The following is a 17,139-nucleotide window of genomic DNA, read 5'->3' on the forward strand; positions in this document are numbered from 1 at the left end:
TGAAAACCCGAGGTGGTGGCAGCAGCATTGCGTTACGCCGAAAGGATTTAGTCAATTCCTGGCTCCATACGAAGCAACCTCCGTTCGACGAATTCAAACCACCCCGACGTGTAACAACTTTTTTTTCCTTTAGTTACAATTACATTCATTTCAATCAATGGCGACAACATGCAGTTCTCTTTGACAGTGAGTAAAAGGAACATTAAAAAAAACATTGGAACCACGTGATGTGCCAGCTGAAGTAAATTGAAATCCTTCGATTACTCGTTAAATTAACCGTTAAATGAGAAATATAAAAAGGAAGAATCTTCCATAGAAAGTCGATGTAAACAAGAGTTTCCAGTGGACGAAAGGTTCAAGATGTCCAATCAAGAATGATAAACAAAGTCAGTTCCTCCCAGAGTGAACCGAATTTATTTACTAATATTTAAACATCATCAGTCGTGCAACGTTCGTGCCGTGGTTTACATCCGTGAACAGTGGTCGCAGTTGGTGACGTCGTCAAGAATTTCCTGAGAACGTTTACCAGGACAATAATTAACGTTTCCTCGATCAACGACATTGCCTTCCCATTTTGCATAACAAAAAGCCACGAAAACGTCGCCGCTGGCTGAGCAAATCCACGATGATACCGCGAGACCTCAACACATCCGGCAGTGCTGCGTCGCGTGTCGTCGAAGACGCACTCGAAGAGCGTCGTTGCTAGTAAAGCTACCACGCAGTAATACTCATTAGTACTTTCGTCTAAAATCCATAAAAATATATCCAACACTCCAATTCGCTTGTATTCCAGCTCGGCTCCGTCTAAACTAATTTCTCCAGCTATTACTGGGAAAATCATCTGTGCCTTTCCGATCATTGCGAAAGAAGAAGGACATTTCGATCCATCTGGTAGGATCACTGAATTCCTCTAACCGAGAAGTAGTGTTCAATTAACAAAGTCATCGAAACCTGGTCACCTAGGGAAAGGGACGTTAGCAAGACTTTAATCGGAAACAACCTAATCTCATTGTCGGTGAGATGTCCGTCACCTGACGCACTCTCACGTGGCGGACACTGCGGTAGCCACCGTTCGAAACAGACATTGGTCATTCAGGAATCTTAGGTTAATAAACAACCGAGGGTTATCCGGATCATGGCTGGGAAATCGGAAGAGGTGCAAGAGTGGCGGATCGCCAGGGAAGGGATCTCTTTATTCCTGAACAATAAAACGGAGGAATCCAAGGCCCTGTTCAACAAATACCCTAACAGCTTCCACGTCCGAGCCGGCCGCTGCTTCGTTTCTTTCATGGTACGCAGACAATACACGTCCGATTCTGGTTTTACACGGTCTGTTTCGTTTCACGCGGTCACCGGAACTCGAGCCATTTACATTCGATAGTTTTTTTCAGAGACAGTCGACATTTTCGGAGACATAGGCGACGTTCTTTGATACTTTGACTGCCAAGGCAAACTGTCTCTGGTCCCAGAAGCCAATTTGATTCAATCATGTTATATTATTCTTAAAGTTTCTACGAGATAACTCGTAGTTGGCAGTCAACGTATTAAATGCTACGATTGATCTATTAGATTGCCGGCGAGTTTTGTTAATTGAAAGGCACGTGGAGTTTGAGCATTTTAAAAGATAGAGATAAATCTATACTTTAACCCTTCGCGGACGAATGTCGGCATTCTAGATGAAATTGTTGTATTTGGAAAACCAAGTCGCGAACAAATGATTGAATTAGTCAAACAAGAGATCAGCATGTTTCCTTCTTTTCCTGTTAATTAAGCAATTGGTGTATTATTTAGCTTAATCTGCTTCAGTTGATTTTTAAATATTTTTTTAAAGAAACTGTTCACTGATTAAAATATCAATCGAGTTATATTTTTATTTGTACATTAATAAATCAACTATTTTAATCATTCCTCGAGCAAGCATTCGTATGCTTTCAATAATTACGAAAGAAATGAGGAATGGGCCATTTTGACCCATTTGGTAGTTAGTTTGAGGGTTGAGAAACAAAGGTAGTTTATTTCAATACCAAATATATTGGTGTATCATTCGATGATTTGGGGTTGGGTACCGTTTGGGTTTCGCTGGAAAAGCATGGAGGGGTGGGAAACGGTACCAAGGTCGCAATAACCGCACCGGACGTTTTACGTACACTCGTGTATAGGTGCCCGCATGTATGTGTTCATGTGTTTCGCGTCACCTTGGGGCGCATCCTCTTTTTTTTTAGATGACCACAGCTCCGTTTTAGATAAAACATTAATGGAAAAAAGGCCGGCACGCATCGCGTGTCGCCGTAGGCGGCTTCAAGTATTGACCAAAGAGCTATTTAAACGTCTGTCCTGATGACGTCTTGGGGAATGTGGGACGTTTTAGTGTCGCGGATGATAGATTGAACTTGAAACCTGCTTCCCCTATGATATCAAGTCAGGCTCGCATTGGAATGTTGCTTCTTTCTCGTGTAATTGAAATGTTACTTGTCTATTGTCAATCTTTAATCTTTTGCTTTACTAAAACTAACTGTAACCTTTCTCATGTACAATTGAACTGGTTTAATTTCATTAGAAATTGTGTTTTACAAAAGTAAGGATGGTATTTGATGAATTGCAAAGAACTCGAGTTTAAGGCTTACTAAACGACAAAAACTTTAAAGAAAATAAAAGGCAATACGTTGCGAGGGAAAAGTGGATATCCTCGTTCGGTTGGCAAAGGGCCAACACGACTTTCATGTTTCTTATCTGATAATCGTTAAATCAGCCATTGTAACTTTGTTTAGTAGAACCCCGATTCAACTGGACCATAGATAATTTAAATGAATAGAGGCAAGGTACCATTTCATAATCCGAATTATTCGTTAGAAGCTAAGACTCTGGATGATTGATATCTAGGAAAATACCCAGTTAATCCTGGTTCTACTTTAATTGATCGTACAATATAACTGTTGCTGTATTTTCAGTTGAAACTGTTTCGAATCGGCGAATCGATGGTCTCTTTTCAGAACGCCTTAATGACATTCGAGGACGGCTACCTGGACGCAGCCATACAACTGCTGAAAAGCATGGAAAGGGAGTGCGCGATGGACATCGGATGGCTGAAGTCCGTGAAGAGCCAAGTCTTCAGAACAGAGGAGACCGAAGTAATTGTTCAGACTTCTATCGCGTGATTTGGCGCAAAGCTGTGTATACTAAAGATCATAATAAGTGGAAGATCGTGAAAAATCGAAGTCATTAAAAACAATGCTTTCTCTTTGAAACTGATGATCTTCAATTTTCCCTAATTCAGTGTTCTCTTTGAAACCGATGATCTTCAATCTTCCCTAATTCAGTGTTCAAGAGAACATTTCTTCACGCGACTCGCGCCATTATGATCTTCAGCAGAAGCTAATCACTTAGCTTATACCGTAACTCTTTCATCTTTCCTTTCCCCTGAGAAAAATTGTTCAGGACACGATGATTCCAGACGGACTACGTGAACAGACTGGAAAGGCAGATCGTTCTGGCAGACTCGAAATTCTGCAGAGCGATCCTAACTCTGCTGCAGCAAGAGTTGACCGGCTACGTGCGCGGCGGCTGGACGTTACGTAAAGCCTGGAAGGTTTATCAATATGCACATTCGCAGATCTGGCAGCTGTATCAACACACGTTCGGCAGGAAGCCTTCGGGTACGAGTGCGCTGGCAGTTGCAATCTTTATTTTTCTACGTAAACGTGTGATTCTACTTTGTCTCGCTTTGGTTTCTCATTGAAATAGATCCCAGCTGCGTCATTCTTTCATTTGATTGCGCGACACGAGAGATTTGTCAAAGTAAATTCCACAGTTAACAGGTGGAATAAAATGAAACTCTTCCGTAGGCGTTCACACGAGGTGCAGCACGCCTTCGTCCATCGATTCCTCGTACTCCCTGCACAGCCCGCACAGCCAGGGGTCATCGGAGTTGTCTATATCATCCTGCAACGATCTAGCCAATGGCACGCCGGTCTCCTCGCCTTCGAGCCTACGAAATTCGCTGTCCATGCTGTTCTCGCTCACCGGGATTACCGCCTGTGAGCAACAGACTCCGTAAATATCTTTTCATATAATTTCTTAGCTTCAACGTCAGCGAAACCTGTCGCTTGATCGTCCAAAATAACGATCATTCAAGGAACTTCCATAAAGGTTCAATCGATTAGAATTAAAGGCACCAGTAATTGATCTGACATCGTTGGTTGGCCATTTTTCAGAGAAATGTAAAATATTGGGTGTTCAATCATCAGAGATATAGTATCATAAAAGCTTCAGATATGTAGAATACATGTAATTTAATGACGTCTAGTGAAAACGAATGAAAATTCTCAGGTTCGTAGCGCCCACAGAAGTTTCCCGGCTGATGTCCGCCGTGAACTTCGGCTACGGGATTTACCAGCTGTGCGTCAGCTTGCTGCCGCCATCTTTGGTGAAGGTTAGCCATCTTCTCGGCTTCGAGGGCGACCGCGAGGCTAGCCTGGCCGCGCTGAAAAACGCGCGGCTCAGCGAGGATATGCGAGCTCCTCTCGCCACGTGAGTTTTCCTCATTAACACTTAGTCAACCGACCGAAGAAGCTATAATTACAAACTTTTCTATTAATTTTGACACGTTGACTGCGACGCCACTCTCCAGGGACTGGGAATTTAAGCGCTTAGCACAAGTTTGTTAACCCTTTGGGTAATATGCGAGTAAATCTCGGATTTTAATTAAACCTTGAGTTATTTTCTTTGAAAACAATGTCAGTGCGAATACAGTGAACGTGTCAGTCGAAGCAATTCAGCAAATTTCATTGAAAGTATTCGACAGAAGCAAGATTTGCCATAAATAACAGAAAGAACGGAACATTCGGTTGGCTAAGTGTCGAAAGCTTCTGAGAAACATTCTGAACGAAGAGACCAGAAGGTTCTCTGAAAGCCACGTACCTTTTGGTCAACTGTTCAACCGGAGGACGTCGAGATTCCGTCGAAGAGGACGCAGCAGACGACAGAGCTCGATCGTTCGAGTCGTCGTCGAATCACCGTTTCGTTTATTGCAGTTTATCCTTACTCTGGTACCATACAATCGTGCGTCCGTTTTTCGGTCTCGACGGGAATAATCTGCGGGCAGGCGTAAATGCTGCGAAACAATTGATAGCGGAGTGCCATCCGGAATTTAGCGATTCTGCGCTTTTCCTCTTCTTCGCCGGTCGAATCGAACGGCTCGAGGTAAAAATGCCTCTTGGAGTTTCTACAGAGCGATTTCAAAGAGTCCATTCAACTGCTTGGTAGTTCTAGCGTTAACTATTATATACACGGTGTCCCGTGGAACTGGGCGCAATCCTTGAAAGGATTAGGAATAGACGAACATTTATAAGACAAAATTGAATGCTTAAACTTTTATGCAGTTTTGCGCATCGCAGTTAGAAATTTTGTTCAAGAATCTCTAGTTTCGAATACATTAATCAATTGAATTTTCTATTCTCTACAAGATATATCGACGAAATTAAGTTCGAATATTATTAGCTTCCATTTAGCTTCATCTGCCGAAGGTTTCCTATAAGAATCTTCGTCGGCAAAGGGTTAAACGATGAAACGTAGGCTCTAAGCCATTCAGTCGATGATGATCGATGAAATTTTGCATGCCTAGTCGAACGTCCTCGGCGCTCTCGACGCTTACAAGAAAGCTGTCGAGGTCTCGAATCAAAGGGAGGTGAAGCTACTCTGTTTGCACGAGATGGCCTGGTGCTACCTGATCCGTTTCAACTACGACAAAGCTTATCCGTCGCTCTCGCGACTTTGCTACGAGTCCAGGTGGTCGAAGAGCTTCTACGCTTACCTGGGCGCTGGTATGTTCTGATTTTCAACTACCAATCGATTGGAAAATAACGTGACTCGTTGGTAGATCGGTTCATAACGTCAAGGATGATACACGTGACCATTATGTTCTTATCAAGTATTGATTAGATTATCAATCTTGTATACTAGATGGAAATAACACTCTAAATCGATGCATAGAACTATTTTATTTCAACGTCTAACGTATAGTTTACATTGAATTTTATAATTTTAATTATTTACAGAGTAAAATACAGTTTCTATTAGAAAAGAAATTAAACAAATTCAAAATCATGAAGCATTCGAAGTTGTATTCGCCATGTCGTTCACTTCTGACATTGTCTTCTTTCTCATTCGTTTCTTCAGTTTGCTGCGGCGCGATTGGCAACCTGAAAGATTTGGCGATGACCTATCAGAAGATACGTTACTTCGCGAAAGGCAAGAGCAGGGAAACACAGCTGGGCCTGTTCATCCAGAGACGAGCGCCGAAGCTCGTGGACCAAGAAACTGGGCAGCCTTACACCGTCCTGTATTACAGGCTGCTCGTGTACGAATTACTCTACCTGTGGAACGCCATGCCGTCCTGTACCTCGGAGTCCCTGCGAAGGGTGCTTTTAGGTAACAGAAATGCAATTAGCAAGAAGCATCGATCGCATACCGTGCGAGTAATAAATGATCGCGTGTTTCTATTATACTGCCCAACAAACTTGAACTTTTCTCGTGTTTTGTAATATTCATTAGGTGATCCTTAAACAAAATTTGATATTCGTTCAGATTTTGGAGATTAGAGGTTTAACATTAGGTTTACGGAACGCGTCAAATTGACGCATATTGGATTTTAGAAATATTATTTTGTAAATGTTTACGCCGATTTTGATTGATGCGATCACACTGACATGTACCCCAATTACCTACTATCAAATCTCCAGTTTCCACAATCTGAATAAACGAGCATCAATTGTTTTAGGAATAATAGAATGAAGTGTACAATAAATGCCCATAAATCCCCTAGTGTTAAAGATTAAACCATTAAAATACATTTGTGTAAATGCATCAGTCAAAATCAATAGAAACATTTGTTAAATCAGTAGAAATGTTTGTTTGTCAAGTAAACCTAGTGCTAATATTATATATGAGCTTATAGTTTCACTATATCAAATCTACTATCACTATAAAAAACTGTTTCTCTTATTTCGTTATTAACTTCGAGTAATTCAGGACACTACCAATCTCCAGCAACGCCAAATTTGTAACAATGATGTTTTTCTTTAGAATGCAAGGGTAATCGATCCGAGGAACCAATGGTCGGCATTGCGGATTTGATCGAAGGTGCTGCTTACTCTTACCTCGGGGACAGGGAAGCTTCGATCGAGAGTTACAGGAATTGCCTAAGACGACGCGGTCCGTCCAGTGATCCCATTGATCAACATATTAGCGCGTTCGCGTTGTACGAACTTGGCAGTGCGCTTTGTTTCACGAACGTAAGTAATGGAGGAATGCTGAGGAGTAATAAATAAGGGATCAATGAATAGTAAATAGATAATAGATAATAGATAAGTATTGTGCGACGCGGAAGGTACCTCAGGTACACTCGAACCGTTTATGACCTGGATATTTGGGACTCGGATGATTCGCGGGCAGTCGATGATGACCTGCAGAACCGTGTTGATGGGATTAGTATTTAATAACATTGAAAGACTGGTGGGGCACAGTGTAGTTTTGAGAGTCGAGAGGAGCAGGACAGAGTAGACCAGCGTTGAACAGTGTAGTATTGCGTAGAATGGATTAACCCCTTGATTTTAAACAGAATTGAACAAACATGAACATTACTCGATTAAATCTGAATTACTTCGAATTCAAATTTAACCCTTTGCACTCGGGAAGTGACTCTCTCAGTCACCACTTGGTTCGATACAGTAAAATTATAAAGTTTGATGTTTAACACTAAACTTTGTATAACGCGTCACTATTTGAAATATCAAAGTAAAGTAGTTTCGTCCTTTAATTTATCGATTAAATTATTTACATTAGTCGCAACAAGCATCGTCTGTATTTTATCAAAGAGTGTTGAATGTTTCTAGTGAAAAACTTTCGAGTGCAAAGGGTTAATATTATTCTTCTATTATAAATTACTATATTTTGGAGCAAGGATTCATATGGAATATGCGTTTGAATCTGTCCTTTGTCTTAATAAATTAATTACAGAGTAATTGTATCGATCATAGTTGAGAAATCAATCGCAAGGGGTTAAGGTACACAGTTTAGTTTCATTCTGGTCCAGCTATATTCCATTTAAATAAAAGTAGATCTTTGAGAAATGTATATTTAATATTTAAACAAGTGTTTGTGATATTTGTCTTCAATCCTGTTTCAGAATATCGAAGAGGGAAGGACGACACTCTTAAAGGCCCTGACCGAATACACGGACTACGATTTCGAGAGCCGGCTCAGTGTACGAATACGCAGCACCCTGAGAAGATTCAACGACTACGAGTAGAGACCTCGAAATCCATCAAAATTACTTCGTGTACATAGCGTCGTTGCTAACTTTACGTCTTTTGTCGCGAAGAAACGTCTCTGTCACTTCAACAAACCTGACTCGACTATACGTACTGATATCCGGACAGAACAGACGTCTGTTAACACGTTCCGCGCCACGCCATGCACCATTTCTGGTAATTTTTGTAAAGGAATAGTACACGTCGCGACACAAGAAAAACGAAAAGAAATAATATGAAAATATCTGATAAGTCAGCGAAAGCTTGAATACAACTTAATCTATCATTGAAAAATTCAGTGCACTTTATAAGCAAGATATAACAAATTCCGAGTGGCACGGAGTGTGTTAAATAATGTCATGGAAAAGAAAATGAAAGATTCCTTTTCAATTTTTCATTAAGTCCGAAGGAACAAAGTATATTTTGCCACTTAGTACTTGTTACGAATCACATAGACAATCCCAGATTGGACATAAGAATCACCCTGTATACAGGCCGTTTAAAATAAGTGGGAAGTTTTGAAGGATTCATCCTATACGTAAAGTAACGAGGGACAACTCGCGTATACGTAAATAGTTATTACTGACGTTACTATTATCATTGCTGTTATATACAGTTGGTCCTTTGAAAGTGTCCACAGTGTTAAAAACACCGGTACAAGCGCAACGTGATCGATGTACGTCCTACATTCCGTCGACGCGATTCAATCGGACAGATTAATTTTTCTAATGTACAAAAACTGGAAGGAAACGTGTAAGCCGTTTTTTTTAAAAGTGGTATAAGTCCGTTTTGGGGAAAAAATGAGTTACTGGTAGTTTCAGCGAGATATAGATCATCCTTTTATATTTCTAATCACGCAATCAGTGACGTACGATATTCTCGTAAATTAATCAAAAGTTCAACTATAAAATGTCATCGCAAAAATGTTTTATTAAAAGATCGTTTATTTTCTTTAACAATTTTATCAATTATCGCATAATAACATTTGACATATTATGCTTTTATACACATTACCGGAATTGATTAACGTTCGTTTTTAAGAACTTAATGGACGTGTACCATTTTTAAGAAACGACTCCTATAGAAAATCGTGAACAGTTAAGTCACGTTTAACTGTACGAAAAACAAGGGACAATTGATTGTACTATACAATGTAAAAGTCCGTGATTTATGACTTCTGCAGGAAGGTGCCGATAGAAGCAAAAGTTGTCCATGCGATGCACAAATTATTTTCTTCGCGAGTACCGTTTCGCTCGGGATCGTTCATGGGAAAAGCGTCAGACCCTTCCAATTCTTGTTTCTAACGGATCGTCCTGTACAACTCGTCCGCCTGTACACCTCTATATATAATTGCTCATGTATCGAAGTACTCGCATAGACAGAAAATATACTTCAGTACGTTAATAATAACGAAGCGTAGTGTTTACACGCCGAATTCCACCTATAGCTGAATCAATGGCTTTAATCATTGCTCCGAGAAACATCTGTTGTCCTTTTAATACTCGCAAAATGAAGGAATCAGTAATAGGTCATTTTCAATTGCTTTCCTCGAGACCTCGGATCAGTTGGTTGCCAGACGTTCAGGCAACCGGGTCACTCGAGTCAACAAGGGTCGCAGGTACGTAACATATTTGATAAAAGGTTTCAAAATATTAATCTGAATTTATTGGCAAAATTATTATAAACGGTTGTCTTTAAGAAAGGGTAATACTAATGAACAAATAATTTTATAAATGAATATACGGTTGGATATTCAGGGCAACACTAAAGAACAAATTGATATATTGAATGTACAGTGTGATTCGCATTACAAGTGATTTCTAAAAATGGTAAAAATGGTAATCCATACGTTTTTACTCTTCCATTGCCATTCTACGTATAAAGACAATTTACATTTAACGAAATACCGCTACGGAAAGAAACGTGACTCGCGAACGTGTTAACTTCTCCCAAAATTGGCAGAGACATCCTAAATCCCGCTCGACGCGAGTCCCAAATCCGATTCGAGGCTCATTAAGCTAGAAGTTAGCCGCGCGACGTGAGTCTATCGAGCAACCTAACAAAACCTCGACGAAATTCGTCGGAACTGAGAGGAGAGACTGAAAGCAACGGGAAAAAGGAAAAGTTCAGTATCCGGGACGGTGGTCTAAATAATCAGAGCTGTGATTATGAGGACGATCCGATGAGCGTTCGAAACACGTACTGCTGCGCCAACGGAGGAACCTGTCCAGCCGCTATACTAAATTCCTCTGGTCAGCCAGCTTGGTACTGTAAACTCGTCAAACCGTTTGTATTTTGCGTGATTACGTCGTTATTAGGTACGTCTCACTCGTGATTAACAATTAAGTCAATGTAGAACAGCGTAAAATGAGATCTGCCCCTTGATTTCGTCGATTAACCCCTTAACGAATTAGCTGGCCTTTAGAATTCCATGTCGAAAAATGTCCCTCCTAGTTTCTTGACTTTCTGTCGTTTATTATTTGTTGATGGACGTTCGTAATGCTGAGAAACGAATCGTACACTAAAACTACCGAGCAGTTAAGTCGACTTTTTGAAATCTCTATAGAAATCAGTTTTCGCTGAATGAATTTTTTGAATAATTTCTCGGAGAAACGTCTGTGTCTTCTGAATAATTGCAAAATGAAGGCAGGAGTAGGTGATTTCGATTTGTCTGGTAGTTTTAGTGTTTCAATAGGAAGTTAATGTTAACTTGGGCTATTTTAAAAACGAACTGGGAAACTTCAGCCATGTCCGTGTCCCATCTGTGCGACAAGTACTCCGCCAACAGCAGCTTCAAAGTGATCAGATCGGATCTAGTGGACCTGAGGACTCATTTGAATACACTATCGGTAATTAACCATCAGCTTCCGAAAGATTGTGTTATTATTTTCAACGTGACGAAATATGGACGATATTCTTTGGAAGTAACTTAACCCTTTGCGGACGAAGATCCTTTGAAATGTACCAAACCTTCAACAGATGAAGCTAAATTATATATCAATTGTATAATTGATAGAACAAAAGGAAACTGCGTGCTGATCTCTTGCTATTCGAGTAATTAAATCACTTTTTTGTCACTAGTCTTCGAAATATGAAAACTTCATCTCGCCGGAATGTCGACATTCGTCCGCAAAGGGTTAATGGGGAATTATTCGTAGATTAAGGAAGGAATAAAGGTATCGTTGGGAATAAAAATAAGAATATCATTTCTTTAAATTCAGTGAAATTTATTTTAACTAGGGAAGAACGGAAAAATTGAGGGCAATATGATTGTTTATTAATGTACTGTGTCTCATGATACGCGAGACTTTATTTTGCTAAATCGATTTGCATCTACCAAATTGTATCTTCGAGTGATCTCCAGATGGAAGTGCAGAACGTGTTGGAAACGCGAGACGACCTGAGGAGCAAACTGAAAGAGGTTAGCCACGCGATCCCGAAAATATCGGAGGCCATTTTGTACTTGAGGAACGAGGTGTCTGAAGGTGCGAGCCTTCGAAATCAAAAACAAACGTTTGTAACAGCTAACGTTAGACTTACGAACGGTTATTCTACACTGTATTCTACAGGTTTCAGACAACTACGTGTTTAGTTGTATATTATTTATATAAAATAAATAAGTAGATTATTATAGGATTAACAATTCGGATTATTTATTATTCCTTTGCTCTCTACTAGAGACTTATTTATTTTATATAATAAATAAGTATATTATTATATACTATTATATACTAATGTATAAGTATATTAAATAAGTATATTATTTATATAAAATAAATAAGTCTCTAGTAGAGAACAAAGGAATAATAAATAATCGGAATTGTTCACGCGATAAATTCTAATCAATTCTGGAACAGGAATGGACACGCACACGAAAGCGTTGCTAAAGGCCATGTCGCCGGAAACGGTGAAAGACTTGGTGAGGACCGAACTGCAGACGTACGACGCCGACAAAACTGGCAGAACGGATTACGCTCTTGAGAGTTCAGGTGAAACTTCGGTACAAGCACTTTCTGGGACACTCCCATAAATAACGGGGTTCTTAACCAGTTAACTGCGTTCGAGTATACGCGTCATCTTGAAACGCAAAATGGTACTGATTTTTTCAACGGTAAATTATTAATTTTTTCAGCTAAATGTTTGCCTTAGTTTCTCGTTAGAATATGTTATAGATGCATTTGCTCTGCGTTTGTCGAGTATACACTTTATTTGATTTTATGGCGCGCATGATGATTTTTTAAACTAAATTCCACAGTTAACTGGTTAAATGTCGTTCGTTCTTCAAACTAAGGACGAATAAAGTAATCTAAAACACATTCTTCTTCGTTACTTATAAAACACGTATCTACACATTGCAATTATATGAACAAACACGCGTTCACCCTTATTTTCAAAACGAAATTCAACACGAAAAGCCGTGTTATTTACGGCACAGCCCAATAATGTCTGTCACGAGTGATTCGAAACTAATCTACATTTCTTCGATCGGATGGAACAGGGGGTACCATCCTCTCTACGAGAAACACGGAAACGTACTCGGCTGGTGCTCCGGTGTTGAAACTCTTCGGAATCCCGCTTTGCCAGCAACAGAACACACCGCAGACTATAATTCAGGTTGCCAGATGCAATTGTTCACTGTAGATTCATCCGTTGATTCTAAAAACAGCGTTTCGTCTGCTAGAATTTTAATTTGTATTCCAAACTAACGGTACCGGATTCAAAATTCTGCGTTTCCTTTTGTTCATTACATTTTTTATCAATTTCTGTATTGTCCGAGTAATTGGTTCTTAAATTTCCATTGATCATTTCGAAGAATTGAGCATTTAATTTTTGGAATTACGTTGAAAATTCTCTTCATCGGTCTGACACGATAGTGTAGAGGTCAAGGGGTTAATGTAGAATGATTCTTGCAAAGACTGGCGTTCTTCCGGGCGAATGTTGGGCGTTCAAAGGCAGCGCCGGCAGCGTTGTCATACAGTTACTCGGCTCCGTGTATGTTTCTGGAGTCAGTCTGGAACACATCCCGGAATCCATATCACCCACAGGAGAAACGAGCACTGCTCCGAGGAATTTCTCGCTTTGGGTAAACCCTGTTCACCTTGTAATCGTCGTCTCATGAGCTTCTTCTGACTCTACGAACTAGACCGCCATTTTTACGCGGCGCAACGGAGAACCGCCATTGCGCCGCTGCCGCTCGAACGGTTAACATTATATTCAACACTTCCCACTTTTGTTATATCGAATCAAATGAGAGTCACCTCTCGAGTGCAAAGGGTTAAATTCCCCGGAAATTGGTAATTTGACAAATTACCAATTTATTATAAATTACCAATTTATACCGATTCCAAGGAATAATAGCTTTCGAGTATTATTGCAACGTTGAAATTAATGCATTGCAGAAGATTAGACGACAGATATATTGTAGATGCTAATAATTAATGACAAACTCGATTGTTTATTATGAAACTTAGGGACTGGATTGCGTGGACGACACACACCCCTTCTGCTTCGGCGAGTTCGCGTACGATAACACTGGACACACTTTACAATACTTCGAGATCGAGGTAAATTAGGGCTGTTTTCAGTAATAATCTCGCAGTTTCGATTGTTCTACGAGACATAAGTGATCTAATAGTATATTTACAAGTCGAACTGCCCGTGATTTATAGAAGGAACCGAGGAAGCCGTACGAAATAGTCGAACTAAAGGTTCATTCGAATAGCGGTAACGAGGAATACACCTGCATCTATCGGATACGAGTCCACGGCACATTAAATCGGAAGAACAGATAGCTTCGAGGCAATTATGGAACACGGTGGTCGAGCAGAAGAAGCAATTTCGCGTCCACGTAGCGTAGAATTGATAGTATAATATACATTTCGATAGGATTTTCGTACGTACGTATTATGTATCATCGTGTAGCGAATAAAGAACTATTTTGGATTATTTATTAACTAACTTAATTAGCGTAACATAGGAATTAACACTAGACTTACGGAACCAGTCAATTTCAGTCATATTGAATTTTGTAAACATTGGTAAACGGTTGAGTCGATTTTCATTGACTCAATTACATGAGTCTTTAATAAATTTTTAAACATTTGGTTCCCCAGATCTAAACGGAAAATTGTATAATAAATGTAAATCTAGTGTTAATTAATTAAGTATCCATTAAGCACAGATACTATCGAATATTCAGTTGATAGTGATTTTCAGTCTGTTCTCGTATCGATCTGCGATTATGAATAAGTTTGTCGTTATCCTTGTCTCATAAGCTTTAATTTGAGCCGTCGAACGTCAGAATTGGTCCACGGGAAGCTATAGAATTGTTAATGCAAAGGTAAGGGGGCATTATGCATGTGTAAAGAGGGCTGCAGTTTGACAGGGGCGAAAATTGGAGTGACAAACACTAGCGCCATCTAGCGGACGGGCGTTTTCGAAACTTCTCTCTATACCTGTAATGTATAAGACAAGGACAAAGCTAGTGTGCGACAAGGAAAGAGATAGTCTCTCTCGCGCCACCTCCTTGGAAGAAGCATCTCATCAGTCCCTGGTGCGTACGCGTGAAGCATCAGGACCAAGGAGGTCGCAGGATAACAATTATAGTGGCGCCATCTAGCGGTGGAAGCTGTGAACTAAAAGCGACATGTCAGTGGGGAGAAAACGCGAAATAGCAGCGAATTCATTAATAACTCGATTATCACGAATCATTTACGAACGTTTGCAATTTGGGATCATAGAATAGACTCTCCCCTACTCTCACGTGTAGCTTTGGATAGGATTTTGTGCCGCGTTGATTATTTATTAATTATTCTTTGAGGCAATATCCCAAGTTAACTTAGAATTTTTTCGACAGGTGCTAAGTAAATAATTCAGTTTCTCAATTAATGGGCATTATGGGCATAAACGGAAATAGTATATGACCAATAGAGTAACCCTGTGTTAAAGTGGAGTTCTTCAGCTTTAATTTGGCGTGCCGGAAGTTGAAATATCTTCACGAGTTCGACCTTGGCGAAGAGGACTACCAGAAGAGTTACTTCTGCAATTGTGAACGCTACCTTTATTTCTTTATATATTATAATTGATAACAAGTGTGACTATTTGTTAAGTTTATTACCATAAAGCGGATTACCAGAATGTTACTTTTGCAATTGTGAACGCTACCTTTATTTCTTTATATATTGTAATTGATAATGACTATTTGTTAAGTTTATTACTGTATCAACGAATAAGATTAAATAAATGAACATTTTACGATGACTTGTCTATTTTATTCCATGCTACCTATACTTCTCCATCGTTAATTACATTTTGTACTTAATTTTAAAGTTAATTGGAACTTAGGTACATTTATAACACGACCACTTCTTCAACGAGAAATTGAGGAGACAGAAATGATTCGCTTGAAAATTGGCGCCGCGAAATTGTTTTCGGATACCTCTTTGAATATCATGTTCTCCTAGTAAGAAACTCGGATTTTCGGATTCCGCTTCAAATTTCGCGCCTCTAGAATGTTTACATTTTTCGGATACCTCCTTTAGTATCATGTTCTCCTAGTAAGAAACTTGGATTTTCGGGTTCCGCTTCAAATTTCGCGCCTCTGGAAGGTTACATTTTTCGGATACCTCCTTTAGTATCATGTTCTCCTAGTAAGAAACTCGGATTTTCGGGTTCCGCTTCAAATTTCGCGCCTCTGGAATGTTTACATTTTTCGGATACCTCCTTTAGTATCATGTTCTCCTAGTAAGAAACTCGGATTTTCGGGTTCCGCTTCAAATTTCGCGCCTCTGGAATGTTTACATTTTTCGGATACCTCCTTTAGTGTCATGTTCTCCTAATACAAAACTCAGAATTTCGCATTTCATTTCAAATTTCGCGGGTTGGAGAGACTTCATACTAGGAGAACATAATAGTAATGGAGGTATCCGAAAAGTATAAACAAAACAAAAAGGCGGGAAATTCTGTTATACCTCTTTTAGCATCATGTTCTCCTAGTAAGAAACCTGTCAGAGCCGCAAAATTTCAAATGGAACCCGAAAATCTGAGTTTTCTATTAGGAGAACATGATAGCAAAAGAGGTATCCGAAAAGTATAAACAAAACAAAAAGGCGGGAAATTCTGTTATACCTCTTTTAGTATCATGTTCTCCTAGTAAGAAACCTGTCAGAGCCGCAAAATTTCAAATGGAACTCGAAAATCTGAGTTTTCTATTAGGAGAACATGATAGCAAAAGAGGTATCCCAGAATCTCCCGCCCTTTTGGATTGTTTACACTTTTCGGATACCTCCTTTACTATCATGTTCTCCTAGTAAGAAATCTCTCCGAGCCGCAAAATTTGAAATGAACCTGAAAATCTGAGTTTAGTATTAGGAGAACATGATATTAAAGGAGGTATCCGAAAAAACGTAAACAAACCAAAAGGCGGAAAATTTCCGGCGGATCTCGAAATCTGAGTTTTGTATTAGGAGAACATGATGCTAAAAGAGGTATCCGAAAAACATAAACAAATCAAAAGGCGGGAAATTTCGGGCGAATCTCGAAATCTGAGGTTCTTACTAGGAGAACATGATACTAAAAGAGGTATCTGAAAAACGTAAACAAATCAAAAGGCGGGAAATTTCAGGCGGATCTCGAAATCTGAGATTCTTACTAGGAGAACATGATACTAAAAGAGGTATCCGAAAAACGTAAACAAATCAAAAGGCGGGAAATTTCAGGCGGATCTCGAAATCTGAGATTCTTACTAGGAGAACATGATACTAAAAGAGGTATCCGAAAAACATAAACAAATCAAAAGGCGGGAAATTTAAGGCGGATCTCGAAATCTGAGGTT

At 39.6% G+C, this 17,139-nt stretch overlaps 1 protein-coding gene across 1 annotated transcript; it reads left to right on the plus strand.

Moving 5' to 3' along the window:
• Positions 1-26: 26 nt before the first annotated feature.
• LOC116425713 (tetratricopeptide repeat protein 39C) lies at positions 27-14,673 on the plus strand. Its single transcript, XM_031973783.2, has 17 exons — positions 27-1,291; positions 2,991-3,128; positions 3,452-3,653; positions 3,843-4,050; positions 4,327-4,527; positions 5,031-5,199; positions 5,621-5,819; positions 6,175-6,437; positions 6,785-6,792; positions 10,467-10,624; positions 11,052-11,155; positions 11,671-11,791; positions 12,164-12,295; positions 12,805-12,920; positions 13,222-13,389; positions 13,778-13,870; positions 13,976-14,673. Exons 1-17 carry the CDS (start codon positions 1,136-1,138, stop codon positions 14,096-14,098), a joined length of 2,559 nt encoding a protein of 852 aa, XP_031829643.2. The 5' UTR covers positions 27-1,135; the 3' UTR covers positions 14,099-14,673.
• Positions 14,674-17,139: the final 2,466 nt, after the last annotated feature.

Source organism: Nomia melanderi, chromosome 2 (genome assembly GCF_051020985.1).
Source record: "Nomia melanderi isolate GNS246 chromosome 2, iyNomMela1, whole genome shotgun sequence".
NCBI lineage: Eukaryota > Metazoa > Arthropoda > Insecta > Hymenoptera > Halictidae > Nomia > Nomia melanderi.

What these genes read in the sequence shown, in the direction of transcription:
- LOC116425713 (XM_031973783.2), top strand. Translation starts at nt 1,136, where the DNA reads ATGGCTGGGAAATCGGAAGAGGTGCAAGAGTGGCGGATCGCCAGGGAA. An exon ending in GAGGAACGAGGTGTCTGAAG is followed by an intron (nt 11,792 to 12,163) that starts GTGCGAGCCTTC and finishes ATTCTGGAACAG; the next exon opens with GAATGGACACGCACACGAAA. An exon ending in CACCGCAGACTATAATTCAG is followed by an intron (nt 12,921 to 13,221) that starts GTTGCCAGATGC and finishes ATTCTTGCAAAG; the next exon opens with ACTGGCGTTCTTCCGGGCGA.